Consider the following 18,513-nt stretch of genomic DNA (forward strand, 5'->3'; position numbering starts at 1 on the left):
TGTCTTCCAAAAGTTTTTAAATTTTTTCTTTCACTTATCAGTTTTTAGTCAGTTGGAGTTAGCCATATTATTCTAGCCATAATTTCCAGTACAATCTTGAATAGAAGTGATTCTGGTATTGCTCCTAATCTCAAAGGGAAATTTTTCAATATTTCACCATGGAACATGATTGCTTTTGGTTTCTCTAGATAATCTTTAAGTTTGAGGAATTTGTATTCTATTCCCGTTTGCTATGAGTTTTTATTATGAATGGGTGTTAAATGTTATCAAATGCTTTTTCTGCATCTACTGAGATGACTTAAGTCCCATCTTCATGCCAGTCATCTCCAAATTTTTATCTCCACCTCAAATTTCTCTCCTGGGCTCCACACCTATACAAGCTATTGCTTGCTCAGAACTGCATTTGAATGTTACACACCAGATAATACTGTTTTGGGCCCAACACAAGGCCCATCATATGATACATTTCGTGGTACTGGCTGAGTAAATGCGGTGTCAATTTTAACTTGGCTAAACTTTTAACAGCTTTCAATACAGCTGTTTTGCTGGAAAGTTCTTTTGAATACCTACTCTTTGCCAGGGGAACATTTTGACTTGGCTTAAAAAAAAATTAAGTAAACTTTCAGCTTTTTTATTAGCAGTATAATAATTTATTGAATGTTTACTTTCTCTCAGGCCCTTTATTGAAATAACTTTGTTTAACCCTAACAAACCCATGATATGGATTTTAAAGTTGGATGTTATTATAGATTTTAAAGTGGTAGATACTGAGCCCTAGAGAAGGGACTTGTATAGACAGTATGTAATGAATCTGGGATTCAAACCCAGGTTGACAGACCTTAGAGCAAACACAATGAATACTATATCTTAAGTATCATCAATACAAAAATAAAACCTATGAACTATTCATTTCCATCGCATTCCTAATGCTTACTGCATCACTGACCTCCTAACCTTAGGACAGAGATCAGGGTAAGAACAAAGTTTGGGAGATAAAAACAAAAACAACATAATTTTACTTCTTGACAGCTAGAAATCTGAAAGCATCACTCCCTTGTTTAAATATTTCAATGGATCCTCATTTCCCTTAAAATAAAATCCAAACTTCCTTAAATGTCTTACAATCATCTGGTCCTACTTAATGTGCTAGACTTATATTGAATCACTACCCCTCTCAAACTCTACTCCTTATCTACTCCTTATCTACTCCTCTCAAACTCTACTCCTTACACAATGCCCTAACTCTTGGCCATGCTTTTTCTTTTCTTTAGGACTTGATATATCTTGTTACTACCACTATGAATATTCCTCACGTCTCCCTTTCTCTCCCTTCCCCTAGTTAATTTCTCTCTCCCTGGTTTTCAGCTTAAATGAGTTTCTCTAAGAAGCCTTTCTGAATCTCTCAAGTGTGGAGTAGGTATCTTTCTTTTGGGCTCCCATAGCATTTTTTACTTTTTCCATTGCAACACTTATAGCACCTATCATCTGTATTTTAACTGCTTATATATCTGTATCTTTATTAGATTGTAGGCTTATTAGTAGCAAATAGCATGTAGCTGGCCTTGTTCGTAAAAAGGTCTCCAACATTTGGCAAAAAGCAGACCTTGAATATTTGTTAAGTGCATGAATATTTGTTTCTACATATTACCTTTATCAACTCCAATACAGTATTTTTCTAAGATTATTTTACCATCTGAACATAAACCAATATGTTTAAAGTGCTCAAAAAGAAAAAACAATTACTCTCTTTACACTAACCTGATACATAACTCACTTCTTCTTTAAAAGAAAATATTTACATACCTCAAATTAATGAATATTATGTATCTAGCAGTAAGAGGTTCTCCTTGAGCAGTTCTTGCTTATAGATATCCCCAGGAGATAGATTTACATAACCATGTCTCCCAAAGAACAATCCTACAGAAATCACGATCTCCTTTTCTCTGACACAAATGTTCTCTCTTTCCAGTATCACCCGGATGTAATACTGTATTCGTTTTCCATTGCTGTGCAACAAACTAAATTGCTTAAAACAATCCCCATTTATTATCTCTCAGTTCTGTAGGTCAAAAGTTCCGGCAGGCTCAAATGCATTCTCTGCTTAGGGTCTCTCAAGGCCCAAAATCAAGGGCTTAGGCAGGCTGGGCTCTTATCTGGAGGCTCTAAGAAAGAATGCACTTCCACTCATTAAGGCAGTTAGCAGAATTCAGTTTCTTGCAATTGTACAACTGAAGTCCCCATTTTCTCGCTGGCTATCAGCTGGGGACCACACTCAGCATCTAGAGACTGCTCTAAAATCCTTGTATGTGGCCCCCCTGCATCTTCAGACCCAGCAACAGTGCATCAAACCCTTCTTGTGCTTCAGATCATCTGACTTCTCCCTCTGCTACTAGCTAGAGAAAACGCTCTGCTTTTAAAGGGCTAGTATGATGAGATATGGCTCACTGGGATAATCTCCCTTTTGATACCCCTAAGTCAACTGAGTAGTAACCTTAATTATATCTGCAAACATCCCCTTCTGTCATGTAATGTAACAATCTCACATGTGGTACCTTATCACATTCACAGTTCCATGGATTAGAAATCTTGGGGGGCCATTTCTAAATTCTGCCCGCCACAGCACCACTAATAATAGATATCACTTACTGTACCCTTACACATATTTCACACAAAATATCTCATTTCATACCACAGGTTTCAGAGCTCAAGCAAGGTGAGGAGGATATCTGCCCAGAAGGAAACCCCAGCACAGAGAGTCAGAACTCAGGCAAGGTGAGGAAGCCTTCTGGCCAGTGGAAGAGCCCAGTACAGAAGGATGGAGCTTATACTGGATGAGGTGGGTGTCTGCATGCGGGAGGGCACAGTCATCTGCAGGGGTGATGGGAGATTGATTACTTAAAGGAGGATTGTTCAAATAAGTAAATATATTAAGGACAATGAACACCAGGTTTCTCACTGTCAGAAAAAAAAAGTAACAAACATGGAATGGGAGAAAACTGCAAAGAACTCTACGGAGTTAGACTGCAATTTGATATATCAGTGTGAACTCACTCCTTTCAATAGACAGACACATATAGGTGTAAATATATGTGTGTACACACATACATACACTCATATATTCTCTTGCTCTGCCTACTAAGAGGAACTGACAGCAGTGATATCTCAGCGGCAATGAGTACATCTAGTTCCCAGATCTTGGCTTCTTAATAGTATTTTCCCCCAAAAGAAACTAGGCTTTATAAAAGTCATCTAGGGCTGCCATAACAAAATATCATAGACAACAGAAACTTAATTTACTCACAGATCTGGAAGTCAGAATTGCAAGATCAAGGCTCTAGTTGATCTGGCTTCTGCTGAGATCTCACTTCCTGGCTTGTAGATGGCCACCTTCACCCTATGCCCTCACATGGCCTTTCCTTGGTGCTTGCACACATCGGGGTTGGGCTGGGGGTGAGGCACACAGCAGAAAGAGAGCTCTCTGGTGTCTTTTCTTCAATGGCAATAATCCTATCAGATCAGGGCCCCACCCTGATGACTTCCTTTAAATTTAATTACTTCCATAGAGACCCCGGCCACACTGGGGGTTAGGGCTTCAACATATGAATTTGGGGGAAAACAAGCATTCAGTCTCTCATGAAATGGATGATTCAAGAGCTAAAGCACAGAAAATAAAACAAGCTGCAACAGCGTATTGTGTCAAAAGCAAAGGGAAGTGCTCAGTGAATGACGGGGACATGTCAAAAGTACATAGGACCAGTAGACAAAATACAGAAGCAACCTAAGTGTCCATCAAAAGATGAATGGATAAAAAAGATGTGGTGTGTGTATATATATACAATGGAATATTAGCCATAAAAAATAATGAAATTTTGCCACTTGCAACAACATGGCTGGACCTGAAGGGTATTATGCTGAGTGAAATAAGTCAGAGAAAGACAAATACTGCATGTTATCACTTACATGTGGAATCTGAAAAATACAACAAAATATGAATATAACAAAACAGAAACAGACTCACTGATATAGAGAACAAACTAGAGATTACCAGTGGGGAGAGGGACACGGGAAAGGGCACAATGGGGGTAGAGGATGAAGAGGTACAAAGTACTATGGAAAAAATATATAAGGATACAATATATGACACAGGGAATATAGCCAATATTTTATAATAGCTTTAAATGGAGTGTAATCTATAAAAATATTGAATCACTATGTTGTACCCTTGAAACTAACATAACATTGTAAATCAACTATACTTTAATTTAAAAAAAAAAAGGACCTTTCCCTTAAGTGTGTGCTAGAATTAGTGACTTGATCTTGCTAGAATTAGTGACATCATCTTAAGGAAATGATCAAGGTTAACAACACCAGTGAAAGTCATATTGATGTCATGTACCCCATGAAATGACATGATCAGAAGTGGACTTTGCCTCTGTGGAATTCTTCCCAAAATTCCATAACCCTAATCTCCCATGAGAAAAACATCATACAAACCCGAGGGGTGTTCTAAAAAGTTTCTGACCAAACTATCAAGATCATGAAAAACAAGAAAAGACTGAGAAACTGATGCAGAATGGAAATTAAGGAGACAAGATGTGGTAACTAAATGCAATGTGGTACCCTGGACTGGATCCTGAAACAGGAAAAGGACATAAGTGAAAAAAACAAATCAAATCCAAAGTCTACAGTTCAGTTAATAATAATGTACCAATGTAATCTCTTAGTCTTGACTAGTGTACCTTGGTTACAAGATTTAACATTAGGGGAAACTGGGTAAAGAATATATAGGAACTCTATGTACTCTCTTTGTAACTTCTTTGTAAATCTAAAATTATTCCAAAACAAAAAGTTTATTTAAAAAGAGGACCTAGGAGCCAGCTTAAAGAAGCTCCCACTGTCCAAACGTAAAACAATTAAAGCATCAAGGTAAGTAATGATAGTAATGGAGTATAAACCGTTGGACAACACAGGAAACCAAGAGTTTATTTTTGATATAAAATAATAAATCAATAAATTGAACACTAGAAAGGGAATACAGGCATACCTCAGAGACATTGTGGGTTTGGTTCCAGGCCACTGCAATAAAGTGAATATCAAAATAAAGTGAGTCACACAAATTTTTTGGTTTCCCAGTGCATATGGAAGTTATGCTTATACTATACTCTAGTATATTAAGTGTGCAGTAGCATTATGTCTAAAACAAGTACATACCTTAATTAAAAAATACTTTATTGCTAAAAAATTGCTATCCATCATCTGAGCTGTCAGCACATCATACTCTTTTTGCAATAGTAACAAAGATCACTGATCACAGATCACCATAACAAATATAATAATAATGAACAAGTTGGAAATATTGTGAGAATTACCAAAATGTGACACAGAGACATGAAGTGAGCAAATGCTGTTGGAAAAATGGTGCCGACAGACTTGTTTGATGCAGGGTTGCCACAAACTTTCAATTTGTAAAAAATGCAATATCTGTGACAAGCAAATAAAGAAAAGCACACTAAAATGAGGTATGCCTGTAGAATATTTATACAGTCTTAACTAAAGTATCTCCTCTCAAAAATCCTTATTAATTACAAAGGGAAAAACTTTGCTTATAGAAGCCTGGCAGATACCACTTTAATAAAAGTCAATCAGAGGGATCAAAGTTAACTTTATCAGCAATGGGACAAATCTAAAACGTGCATCACCCTGTGATATTCCTGCCAAGGTTATGTAACTTGAGTCTAATTATGCAGAACTAATCTAATTATATAGAATGTCCAAATTGAAGGACACTCTATAAAGTAACTGGCCTGTAATCTTCAAAAGGGTCAAGGCTGGAAAAGACAAGTTATTCCAGACTGAAGACTAAAAAGACACAACAACTAAGTGCAATATATGATTCTGAACTGGATCCTTTCACTATAAAAGATATTAATGGGGAAACTGGCAAAACTTAAACGCGATCTGTAGATTTGACGGTAGTATTTTGAGTTTGATGGTAGTGATGTGTTTATGCTGGAGAAAGTCCATATTTGTAGAAAATACACAGTAAAGTACTCAGGTTGATAGAGAGTAGGTCAATGCTCACTCTCAAACAGTTTAGGGAAAAATAGTTCTTTGTACAGTACTTACGACCTTTCTGTAAGTTTGTGATTATTTCAAAATTTAAAATTTCCCAGATTCACACGTTCTTGTTTATTGCCATTACTTCTACTCTAGATCAGGATGCGAAAAACGAACAAGGTATAAACTCAGAGAGAAGGAGACTGATCGGAAGTCAAAAGCCAGCAGCTGAACTTGAGAGTAACAGAAGATCCAAAGTTCAGGAAATAAAGGCAAGCTGGGAACTAGAAGCAGATAATCACTGTAGTGGGTTAAGGAAAGATATAAAAACTGATTAGCTGGGGCAAAGCGGATAGGGTGGGGCGGGCTGGAGCTGGGTGAAAGGGGATGGCAGGAAAAGAGGCAAAGAATATGCTTGCAAATACAGGCTCAAACAAATACAGTGAATTCTAATGCTATCTTGGCATTCAGGTGGTAACAAAAGTTTAACAGAAACCTTCAAATTCACAAAGAAAATGTACAAGCATAAGGACGAAGGAAATCTAAAGATAATGAGAGTAAATAAGCACAAAATTAAGTGTCAAATGCCTAGAAAACAAGTTGAGAGACTCACACTAAGTTAGAGACTCAGAAATCGAACAAAAAAGGGAAACTTTTCATAGCAATAAATACTTATTGTGAATAGTCTTGATATTTTTAAAGAGACATTTTCTTTACATTAACCTTGTTTTTTTTTTTTTGCGGTACGCGGACCTCTCACTGTTGTGGCCTCTCCCGTTGCGGAGCACAGGCTCCGGACGCGCAGGCTCAGCGGCCATGGCTCACGGGCCCAGCCACTCCCGCAGCATGTGGGATCTTCCCGGACCGGGGCACGAACCCGTGTCCCCTGCATCGGCAGGCGGACTCTCAACCACTGCGCCACCAGGGAAGCCCTATATTAACCTTTGTATCAACAAATACTCATTGTGAATAGTCTTGATATGTTTTCAAGTGACATTCTTTATATCAACCTTTGTAACAACACACGTTAAGTGAGAAACATTACACTGTAATATCTTGGACTCTAAGAAAAAGAATTCTGTACATCCACCCTGTGTCAGGCACAATAGGTAAAGTGTTAGTAATACTGGGTGACCAGAGAACAATGAGCTTCTACATCAAACGTAAAGTGACACAGGTGACTTTCTTAGAAAGAAAATTAAGAAGTCGGATTTATTTTCTTGCCCAGAGACAGGACCATCCCACATATGCATAAATGTGGTCCACAGAAGTTTCTGCTGAAAACTCTTCTCAAGAAGCAGCTTTGGACCTGTTTAAATGGTCCATACTCAGGTGAAGTCCCAAACACATAATCAAAATTACACTGGCGTGGAAAGGTGCTTCTCAGTTTAGGTCTAAAATCTCCCAGAGCGAGATCAGGGGTAAATTACAAGAGATCCACAACCCCTTGAAATTACATGCAAATTTCTGTGTGCCTATGAACATTAGAACTTTTCTGGAGAGAGGGTTTATAGCTTTCAACTTACTCACATGCAATAAACAGTTGACTGATAGAATAATTATATGGGAACGGAGTTCACGGCCTAAAAAGCTAACACAGTCTTACAATGCAAAATTTGTTCATCTTACAAACTAATCCTGAAAGCCTGCCATGTGTCACACACATTAACAGAAGTACAGCATTTTAGAACAAATAGGTGGGTCATCTCCTTCTGTTTTAAACTTCCCTGGGAACAGTGTGTCAGGTTCTAGGTTAAACACTGGTGACACAAAGGTAAATATTACATAATCCCTGTCCTTTGAAACACAATATAGAGTGTATGCAGGGGAATTACAATCATAATACAGTGTGGGATAAGAATATAAACTTCGGAATAAAAAAGACATTAGCTTTTCTCCACTCTACTACTACTAAGCTGAATGACTTTGGGCAAATTGCTTGACATTAATTTTGCATCTGTGTTTCCCTATCAGTAAAATGAGAATAAAAAAATCTGATCTCACAGCCTTGAAAAAAGGATTAAATATAATGTAAATGAAGCTCGGTGCCTGGCAACAGCAGGCATCTAATAAACAAAGGTTATTATTGTTATTATAGAAATCCAGAGAAAAGAGAATTTGCTCTGGCTGAGGGATTACAAGGAGATCTCAACTAGACTACCATACTCGATTTCGGGCGCCACATTTTAAGAGATGCAATGACAAAATGATAGTGGTGTGCGTTCAGAGAAAAATAAACAAGATGGTGAGGAAACTCAGACTCATGTCCTACATGCAGTGGTTTGAAGGAGGTGAAGTTATAAGTTAAAAAAGAGAATACCATAATTTCTCTGTGCTACTAGAGGGGAGAAGTTGGATCAAGAAATCAAAATTTCAGGGAAATAAATTTTACATATTTAATATAAATAAGACATTTATAACAAAAGCTGTCTGAAGATGGAGTAGGATACCTTACAAAACAGTGATTTCTTTGAAACTAAAGGTGTTAAAAATGTGCTAGAAACCATGTGTTCAGGACTCTGTAAATTGTGTTCATGTCTTAAGCAAAAGGGTTGGATAAAATGTCTTCTACCATCCTTTTCAATAACAAAATTTCATGATTTTTTAATTAAAATTCTGTATTATTTAGGATAGTACTGGTTGGTAATAACATAAGACCCAACTTGAAATAAATGAAAAATAAAGGGAAGTTAGGGTCTTGCATAACTAAGAAATGCAAAGGTAGGTCAGGCTTCATATATAGTTTGATCAGGGCTCTAGCTCAGCCTCTATTTTTCCTCCCTCCCTCCCTCCCTCCCTCCCTCCCTCCCTTTCTTCCTTTCTTCCTTTCTTTCCAGGTCAATCCTGCTTTGGATGTCTGCTCTGTCCTCAGAATGTCAGCTACAATCTGAGCAATGTGTCTCTGCATTCATATCCCGTGGGAAGAAAGAATTACCTTAACAACCAAAGTCCTAAGCTTCTTTATTATACTAGGCTGAAATAATCATTGTGGCCAAGGGACTACCATGTGCTGACTGGCTTACACCCAGGTTATTGCCCATCCTTTAACCAATTCCAATGGCAAAAGAGAAGAATTCTGTTTGTTGGTTTATGTCACTTCTACAGATAGGGACAGAAAGCAAATCCACTCAAACCATGCAGTCCCTAAATAATGGAGGGCAGGTCCTCAAAGGAAAATCTGGGTGCTACTAGGAAAGACAAGAGGAAGAACGGAGACTGAGTAGGCAACAGCGTCAGGGTCTCAGCAAGAAACAGATGGTACACTCAAAGACTAAGTAACTGGAGAGAATTTTTTAAAGAGACTATCTACAAAAGTTTACAGAAAGCCCATGGTTAGCAACAGTCAGTCCCCTACAACCCCTAGGCCTAATAAAGGCAAGGGGAATGATTACAACAACCCAAAGAGCTTAGTTGCATGGAGGGTTCCATTGGAAAGAAACTGTGACCTTTGAAAGAGGAAACAGCCAAGCCACAGTAACCTCACAGAGATGGAGCTGGGTGAATAAATGCCCCAATCTCTCTCTCCTCTGCCCTTTGATCTCCCACCAGTGGCTCTGGCCAAATGCAATCAGAAATCAGAGAATAAGAGAGCCCTGTTAGTGCTTTTCACAGTACAGTCGGCCTCCGAGGACACAAAGCAGGTAAGAAGGGTGGAGAAAGGTCTGGAGGAAAAAAATGGAAGACATTCAGTATAGCAACCAAAGACAATCCTCTGCAGAAAATCATGAGCCAAAACAGCTAATACAGACAAGTGTTCTAGGTGGTCTGATGCCCCCACTTCTCACTCAGTACCCCTCAGTGCACACTATCACCTCCGACTGAGGCGACTGCCTCTTAGGCAAACAAAGTAAAAACAGAGCCAGGGTTTCTAATAAGCAATTATAAATATTTAAATTTATAGATGATTTTGTTTTCTTTCTTTATGTCTTAACATTCTTTCATCAGCCTGTTTCTGCTGGGCTAAGCAGAGCTAAGCATAAAGCTTTTTGCCCACAGATGAGAGATGAGCCCTGGAGACCCTAAGGGTCACTGGCTATAAGGTAGGGAGACGTCTTTGGACTGTTTAACACTCAGCATTGTGATGCAAACCACAAAACACTCCTCTTCTCAAATGTGTTTTCAGAGCAAGAACAAGCATTGCTGAAACACTTTTTAAAGAATTTCTGCCAAGACTAGAAATTCACTGAGCCAGTGGTGGCCCAGAAATGTAGAAATATATTCCTTTAGCAGCTTTCAGTGTTCTTGTTACACTGGGAATAGGATAATAAAATACACAGAAGAGACACAGAACCCGTAAGTTAATTCTGATTAACTACACTAAAAAAGAAAACATAATAGATAACTTTTAAGTAGTACAAACTACTACACTAAGAAAAGTAACTTTTGGAAGTAAGCAAAATGACATTCTCAATAAGAAAAAGAATGATTTCATAATGCAAAAACATCCCAGTACTGTCAGTTTAAAAAGAGGCAATAATTACTGAATATACTGTTAGAGAAAACAAATCATGTATATTTTTAAATCCCACAGTTAAAGAACACAAAGCATGTGAGAAAATTCTATTGGTTTTTTAATAACAAAAGAAAAATGGGAATAAATAGATTTTAAAAGGAAAATCAACCAGAGTTTCCTACATTTGGTGGTTTGTTATTCTAAAAAGTGCTGTGCTTTCAAATGGGCCTCTATGAATTAACCATCAAGCTTCTCAACTGACTACCCTAATAGAGTACTTTGAAATGAAAGTTAATAACACCCAAAGTGAGACAATAGAATGTTTCTTCTATTTAGCCCTAAGCACTTCACATTTTCTTCTAATTACACAATAAAATCTCTTTCAGATTTTAAAATAAATACAACAAAAACAAAATACAGGTACATGCATACGATATGTAAAAAAACAACTGAGTGAACTCAAACAATATAGTAAATAAATGTCATTATTTCTCCAATTTGAAACCCCAGTAGCAATGCTACTGAAACAGAATCAGGTTAACCATAAAATATAAACAATTTATAGAAATACAATTAAAAACCACATATTAGGGCATTACCTTAACTAATCAACATTCTAAAGTCAGAGTTGCAAAAGACTATTCACACATATAGACACACACATATACACGATAGCTACAATGAATAAGAACCAGTGTTCACAGCACTGTTATTATTCACTATAAATAATTCTAATTATTATAAATATTATTCATGATAAATTAATCACTATAATAACATTCCAAAACACTAACAAAGACAAACACCAAATCACAGTGGCATGAAGTACTCAAGGATGGAGGTAGCTTTAAAACATTAGAGTAGAATCCAATGTAGAACCAATAAAAAATGAGACTAGAAATGTAGGCAGGGGCCAAGTCACAAAAAGCCTAGAGTCTAGGGCTTCTCTGGTGGCGCAGTGGCTGAGAGTCCTCCTGCCGATGCAGGGGACACGGGTTCGTGCCCCGGTCCGGGAAGATCCCACATGCCGCGGAGCAGCTGGGCCCGTGAGCCATGGCCGCTGAGCCTGCGCGTCCGGAGCCTGTGCTCCGCAACGGGAGAGGCCACAACAGGAAGAGGCCCGCGTACCACCAAAAAAAAAAAAAAAAAGCCTAGAGTCTTAGAATTCTATCCTAGTATGTCATGCTTCTCAGGTGAGGTCTGAGTACTCCATGGTAATACAGGAGTATGGAAAAATCATAGGATAATTGTGGTGCATCTTCCATAAGTGTCAAGTTTATGTAAAAAATTTGGAGGGAAGTTAAATGAGTTTGTCACTGTTTTTATATTAAATCCAATTTTCCTAGAGCATAAAATTAATGTGAATTTTTCAGACAGAACATGAAGCTTCAAAGCAATTTCACTCTTGCCATAGGCTAATTCAGGTTCACTATTCCTTACAATTTGAGGAGAAGAGACAAATGAGGGAGAATTTGAGGGAAAGTTTGAGAAGCACTGCTGAGAATGTGGAGCCAAAGATTTTTGTTGTTGTTGTTTTCTCTTGTTTTGAATAGGGGAGTGATATCAGATTTGTGCCTTGGGAAGCTCTCTCAGGGAAACAGTAAGCAGGATGGGCTAAAAAATAAGAGACAGCACAATAATGAGGGTAAGTGACAAGCAGAAAGGTTATAACTCTGCAAGAGATGAAAAGGATATGAACCAGAGTTGAAGCTACGAGAACACAGAGGGCTGGGAGGATTCCGGAAAGCATAGGATGATCACCAGACAGCGCCTGACAGATGCCATAGTAACTATTCTTTTGAGCACTTATTAGTATAAAGGCGTTCATTTTTTTAGAGTTAGTATTTCTACTACTGTAAGGTATTTGACATTTGTACCTTTAAAAGCTCTCACTTAAAAATAATACCTTCATGAGAGAGTGGCACGGACATATATACACCACCAAATGTAAAATAGATAGCTAGTGGGAAGCAGCCGCATAGCACAGGGAGATCAGCTCGGTGCTTTGTGACCACCTAGAGGGGTGGGATAGGGAGGGTGGGAGGGAGACGCAAGAGGGAGGGGATATGGGGATATATGTATGCATATGGCTGATTCACTTTGTTATAAAGCAGAAACTAACACACCATTGTAAAGCAATTATACTCCAATAAAGATGTTAAAAAAAAATAATACCTTTAGTGTGCCTTCTAATCATAGGAAATGTAAAGTTGTGGGATGCTATTTGGTATATGCTGTTATACCAAAAATTAAACAAAATATGAGTAAGACTTATGAAAACTATGTTTAATAAAGAAAACACCCATGTTTTAAAAATGTTAAGAAAAAATTATTGGGTTCCTACTGATCAATCAACATAGCTTTTCTAGAAACATAACTATACAGTTTGAGAACCAGAGTTAGGAATGACTTTGATCCTTAATGTGATATTCCAGAATAAATGAACACAGGCTCTTCTAGAAAAGAACAAGAATTTGGGTATTTAAAATATCTGATTACTTAGAAACTGAACAAAAAGTAGTAACTTTTTTTTTTTTTTTTTACCATGTTAGTCATTTCATAAGGAGGAAACAGGAGTTTATCCAGCTGATACTGGCTAAAAGATACAAAATAAGATTAAACTTAATTCTTCACTAGTAAGTTGACAGTAAAATGCAGCCACTAGGTAAAAACAGAATTATAATTGTTAAGGTAAATAAAAGATAAAACAAACAAAAAATCCTAGCAGAATATATTCAAGAAAATATTACAACTTGAGAAGTAGATCAAGTAAATATTAATTTTATTGGACTAATAAAAATAGCAACTCAGTTTAAATAATCTGAAGAAACGAGTGTCTTTTAATTGCTTTTAGAAATTAGCACACTTCGGTCTATTCTACTTATTCGTGTAACACAGACCATTGATATTTATAATATGATTGTGATCAGAAAACTTAGGAAAGGTACAAGCACTGAAGACAATAGAGAAAAGAAAAACACTACTCAAACAAATGTTATCTGTAATCAAACACTGATCTGTTTAAATTTTAAAACTACATTATCAGAAATATTTAAAATAATATTTTGTTATGGAAATCATCATAGAAAAAAACAAAGGCTAGGACAAGTCTGGAAACTAGTCTCTAGGTCCTAACAACTTTTAGTTATTTATTTTTTGCTTATAGACGAAACTCTTCAGCTCTCAAAAAGCATGGCATAAAAATTTAAGATACTTTACTTGGCAGTAAAAGACCCAACTAGACATACAGATCTTAAACCAACTTTATTTGATAGTCTATGCTTGCTACCTTACAGAAAAATCCTAAAATTTAGGTGAAACATAAATTCATAACAGAGAAAGAATATCTCAAAAATACAAATCAGTGTAATTCTCATAAAACCTCTCTCCATCACTAACAACAGGTAATTAACTGTTCCTTTTATTAGACTCTTTAATATATTTTTTCAAGTCTCTTGAGAAGGGAATGAGAAAGATACCAACACCAAAGGAAGAATAGACAGAACTATCTAAAATTTTTGGTCCAAATATTTTGAAAATTAATGCAAAGAAATGTGATAACAAAAATAGTTGACATTCTACAAAGGAAATTAAGACACTTCTCCACCTCTCTTCTAGATGATCTACACACATAGCTGCTATTTCTTCAATTTTTTTTTTTAATTCCATCTGCCTTTTCCAAGCCTCCCTCTTTCTGTGCTCACTTGCTGTCCTATACTTGCGTGGGCACGGGAAAGTTGCTTCTATGAAATCAGTCCATTGCAGGTGTCCTTATAGCATTACAGAACATCACCTGCCTGAGGGGAAGTGGACAACCATGGAAAGAGCTGAAAGAGGGATGAGATGTACAAACACTGACAGAGACTTTTTTACATTGTTTTTGAAACAAAATGGCCCTTCATGTATATGGGTTATAAGGTTACGTGCTCACATTTATTGTGAGTGGCTATGTAAGGTCTAGTTACATAGTAATGAGGCATTGGTCTCAATATTTAACGGATCTAATGGAAGAACCGCTGCAGTTATCAACAGGCAGCTCCCCTGCAATTCCATGCATCCCACTACAGGAGGAACTACACGAAGTGCCCCAAATCTGCAACCACCAGGACAGACCACCCTCCCCATCCCCACAAAATATAGAAATTCCAATTAAATGTGAAAGATACGTGAACATCTAGACAAGAAACCCTTAATAGTCAAAGAAATTCGATTTTTTTTTGGTAAAAAAAAAAAATACATACGCACAGGAAAAGAAAGATAATACTCCACGTTAACAACGGTTATCTTTAAGTATCAAAAATACAGGTGATTTCTATTCCTCCCTTTGCGCTTCTCTGTGTTTTCTAGCTTTCCTATAATGAGCACGTAACTTTGGTAATCGAGGATAAAAAAAAAAAAAGTCAAATAGATGCAGAGCTTAAAGCAACAGTTAATCTGGATCAAAGACACAGAGTAGCCTATCTTTAAGCCTCCTCGGAGTCGCTAAGGAACAAATCCTCCAGTGCTCGGCAGGGAGAAGACGGCTGCAAGGCTCCCCAAACCGCAGCGATAACCTCTCTATTCCACGGTCTTAGCAAACTGAGGGGACAGAGTTGTTTCATACAAACTTGGTCAAGTGCTCCTGCAACAGCAAAACTCACTCCCAGCTTTCCCGTGACCCCGCCCCCCAAGGCACATCCAAGTCGCGAGGACCCCGTTGAGACCCTGCGCCAGTCTCAGGGTGCTCCCGAAGACTTGTCCCCCACCCCCAAGCTGTGCTCCGCAGCTCACCTCCGCTCTCCTTCACTTACTTCCCCGACCCCTTCCCCCAGTACACCACCCTGGGCCATGAGGGGAAGGAAGGAACCAGCCGAACTTAGAGACAACGCTCCAGATTCCCGTGACCTTGGACAAGCTCATTCGCCTCTCCGAGCCTCAGTTTCCTAATGTGCCTCCTTCGCGGGATGACCGCGGACTCACAAACCCCGGGGGCTCTTTAAAAGCCAAGGACCGTTCTCGTAACTCTGCACGACCCCCTCCTCCCCCGGACCGCTCCCAGGCGCCGGGCACCAGCCTGGACACCGGGGGATGGGGAAGGGAGGGCGTGGGCAGCTTCTCTCTAAAGCTCCTGCCCCGTAGCCCCCGGGACGCGTCGCCTCGCAGCCCGTCCCCACACCTGGCAGTTGCTGTCCTGGGGCAGGTTTTTCACCAGGATTTTTCTGCGGTTGCTCAGCTCCCGGCGCATCCGCTGCAGCCGCGCGGCGACCTCCTCCGGGTGCAGCGCGGCGGGCGCCGGGCCCCGGGCGTCGTTGCGCGCCTCGGCGGAGGGGTCCGGCCCGCGCGGCCCCGACTCCGGCTCGGGCGCCGCCGCGCCGCCCAGGCCCGCGCCCCCCTCGCCGCCGGCTCCCGCTGCCGCCGTCGCCATCTTCCCGGGCGCCCGCGGCTGCGGGCTCCTCGGAGGCTCGAGGGGAAGGGAGAGAGAGAGCCCGAGGAGGCCCGGGCGGGGGCTAGGCGGGCCGAGGCCGCGGAGTGGGTGGGGGGAGAGGGAGGGAGGCGGCGCCGCAGCCAGCAGCCGGCGGGCGGGAAGAGGAAACCTGAGCGCCGAGGAGGAGCTCAGAACCACCTCGCGGGAACCTCCCCCTCGGGCCCCCGGGCCCCGCGCACCGGCGCGCCGGCCCCGCCCGCGGGGACCTCTACGCCGCCCCCCGGACACCTGTGCCGGCGCGGGCGGGCAGGCGAGCTCCCCTCCCTGCAGGCCCTAGCGAAAGCCCAGGTTTGGGCTCTGGAGATGCGGCCCTTTGGCACCGGCTTTCCCGGGGGCACTCGGGCCCCAGGCGTCGGTCCCCGCGCGGCCTCCCCACGTGACACCGCAGCTGTCCCCAAGCTCCCCTCGAAACTCCCGCGCTGGGGCGGCTCCGGGGCTGCAGACGCGAATTCAGCCTCCCCAAACCCGGGGAGGCCCCTGCCCGCTCCGGACGGTGACCCTTCTTCTCTGCTCAAGATGTGCTCGTCTGGCAGAGAAGTTTGAGTTTGCCATGAAAAATAAAATTTGAGGTTTTCTAGGGAGTACAAAAAGGCAAGAATTCTGGAGGCAATTTTATATATTTGAAAAAACCTGATCGCAAAGTATTTTCCTGTGTCTACAAGAAAGCCTGTGCCCTTGACCCGTCCCTCCGTTTCTTTTGTACGTTTCCTAAAATGTAAAACTTGATGCTTGTATATGCAGCATATAAAGGGGTGCCGAAACAAAGACTAAAATGGAACAGGAACTGTGACAGAGGGTTGGCGTTAACGCTACTTGGAACATTATTTTAATTGAAACGTTGAGGGAGAGTTACACTGTAGAGCTAAGTCACAGTGATGTTATCAGATCAAACAATTGGGCAGCCTTTGACTGGCACCAGCCCAAATGACTATGAGTAAAGAGAAACATGCATCTTAAGTGTGTAGCATGCAAATACACCCTCAAAAAAAAAAAAAAAGCCTGTTTAACAGGTTATTCCGTTGGGGGAAAATATTTTCAGTAAATGTCACCAAAAAGTAAAACCAAAAAAGATTTTTAAAAAACATACTATGTATTCAGTACCTACCTTGTGCCCCCATGTACTTCTAAGTACATTACAAATGTTTCATTTACTCTTCACAATAATTCAATTAGGTAGTTTTTATTTTCTTCACTTTACAAGTGAAGAAATAGAGGCAGGTTGCTTAATTCTAAAGCCCAACGCTCTTCATAACGTAAAAAGACTCATCTGTCACCTCTCCATCACAAAATAATGACTGCTGATATTCCTGCACTTATTCTCTGCCAACAGATACTTGTTATCATTAAAATGATTCTGCACTGCACCCATGTTCATACGAGCACTATTGTCAATAGCCAAAGGGTAGAAACCACCTGAAAGGTCCATCTACCAATGAATAAACTATAGTATACGCATACAATGGAGTATTGTTCAGCTATATAAAAAAAAAAAATCAAGTACTGATACAAGGTGGATAAATCTCCAAAACATTATGCTAAATGAAAGAAATCAGACACAAAAGGTCACGTGTTACATGATTCCATTTACATGAAATATTCGCAAATAAGTAAATCCATAGAGACAGAACATAGGCTGGTAGTTACCAGGGATTGGGGGAGGGGGAGAATGGGAAGCACCTGCCTAATGGATACAGGTTTCGTTTTGGGGTGATGAAAATGTTTTAGAATTGGACAGAGGTGGCAGTTGCCCAATATTGTGAAAGTAGACTAAGTAGACACTGAATAGTTCAGTGTAAAATGGTTAATTATGTCACATGAGTTTCATCTCATAAAAAAATGTAAATGATATTCTACAGTGCACAGCTTTATTACTTGCTTTTTACAGCATATTTTCAGAGCCTCTTTCTATGCCAAATAACTGAACATCATTATTTTTCATGGCTGCATATTATTGTATTGTGATAATTACCATAATTTACATAACTAATTGCCTAGTATTAGACATCTTTATTGTACACCACACTGAGATTAATACCCTTGTGTCCATATTTGCGTATTTGTAATTCTTCCATAAAGAACTAGAAGCAAAATGTCTTCACAAGAAAAAGTATATATGAAGATTTTTGATGTGTATTTCCAAACTACCTTCCTCAGTTTTCCCCATCACAAACATTGCTTGTTTCCCTGCTTGCATCCATGATAATTTGATATCAAAATAATATCTTTTTTTAAATTTTATTTTATTTTTGGCTGTGTTGGGTCTTTGTTGCTGTGTGCACACTTCTCATTGTGGTGGCTTCTCTCGTTGAGGAGCACAGGCTCTAGGCTCGAGGACTTCAGTAGTCGTGGCACGCGGGCTCAGTAGTTGTGGCTCATGGGCTTAGTTGCTCTGCGGCATGTGGGATCTTACCAGACCGGTGATTGAACCCGTGTCCCCTGCATTGGGAGGTGGATTCTCAACCACTGCGCCACCAGGGAAGTCCCAAAATAATGTCTTATTTTGGTTTTAACTTTTGTTCCTTGTGGGACCTTAGCTCCC

The 18,513-nt window shown here is 39.9% G+C and overlaps 1 protein-coding gene across 3 annotated transcripts in view; it reads right to left on the bottom strand.

Annotated features, from left to right (window-relative positions):
* Positions 1-15,914, bottom strand: part of RAVER2 (ribonucleoprotein, PTB binding 2) — a gene marked incomplete at both ends in the record, with an annotated part of 101,589 nt that extends 85,675 nt beyond the window's left edge. For all 3 annotated transcript variants that reach the window (XM_082657527.1, XM_082657526.1, XM_082657525.1), the window contains one exon: positions 15,666-15,914. In XM_082657527.1, coding sequence (XP_082513653.1) covers positions 15,666-15,914 — 249 coding nt within the window. The remainder of the gene's footprint in view (positions 1-15,665) is intronic.
* Positions 15,915-18,513: the final 2,599 nt, after the last annotated feature.

Source organism: Grampus griseus (assembly GCF_964374135.1).
Source record: "Grampus griseus genome assembly, chromosome: 1".
Taxonomy (NCBI): domain Eukaryota; kingdom Metazoa; phylum Chordata; class Mammalia; order Artiodactyla; family Delphinidae; genus Grampus; species Grampus griseus.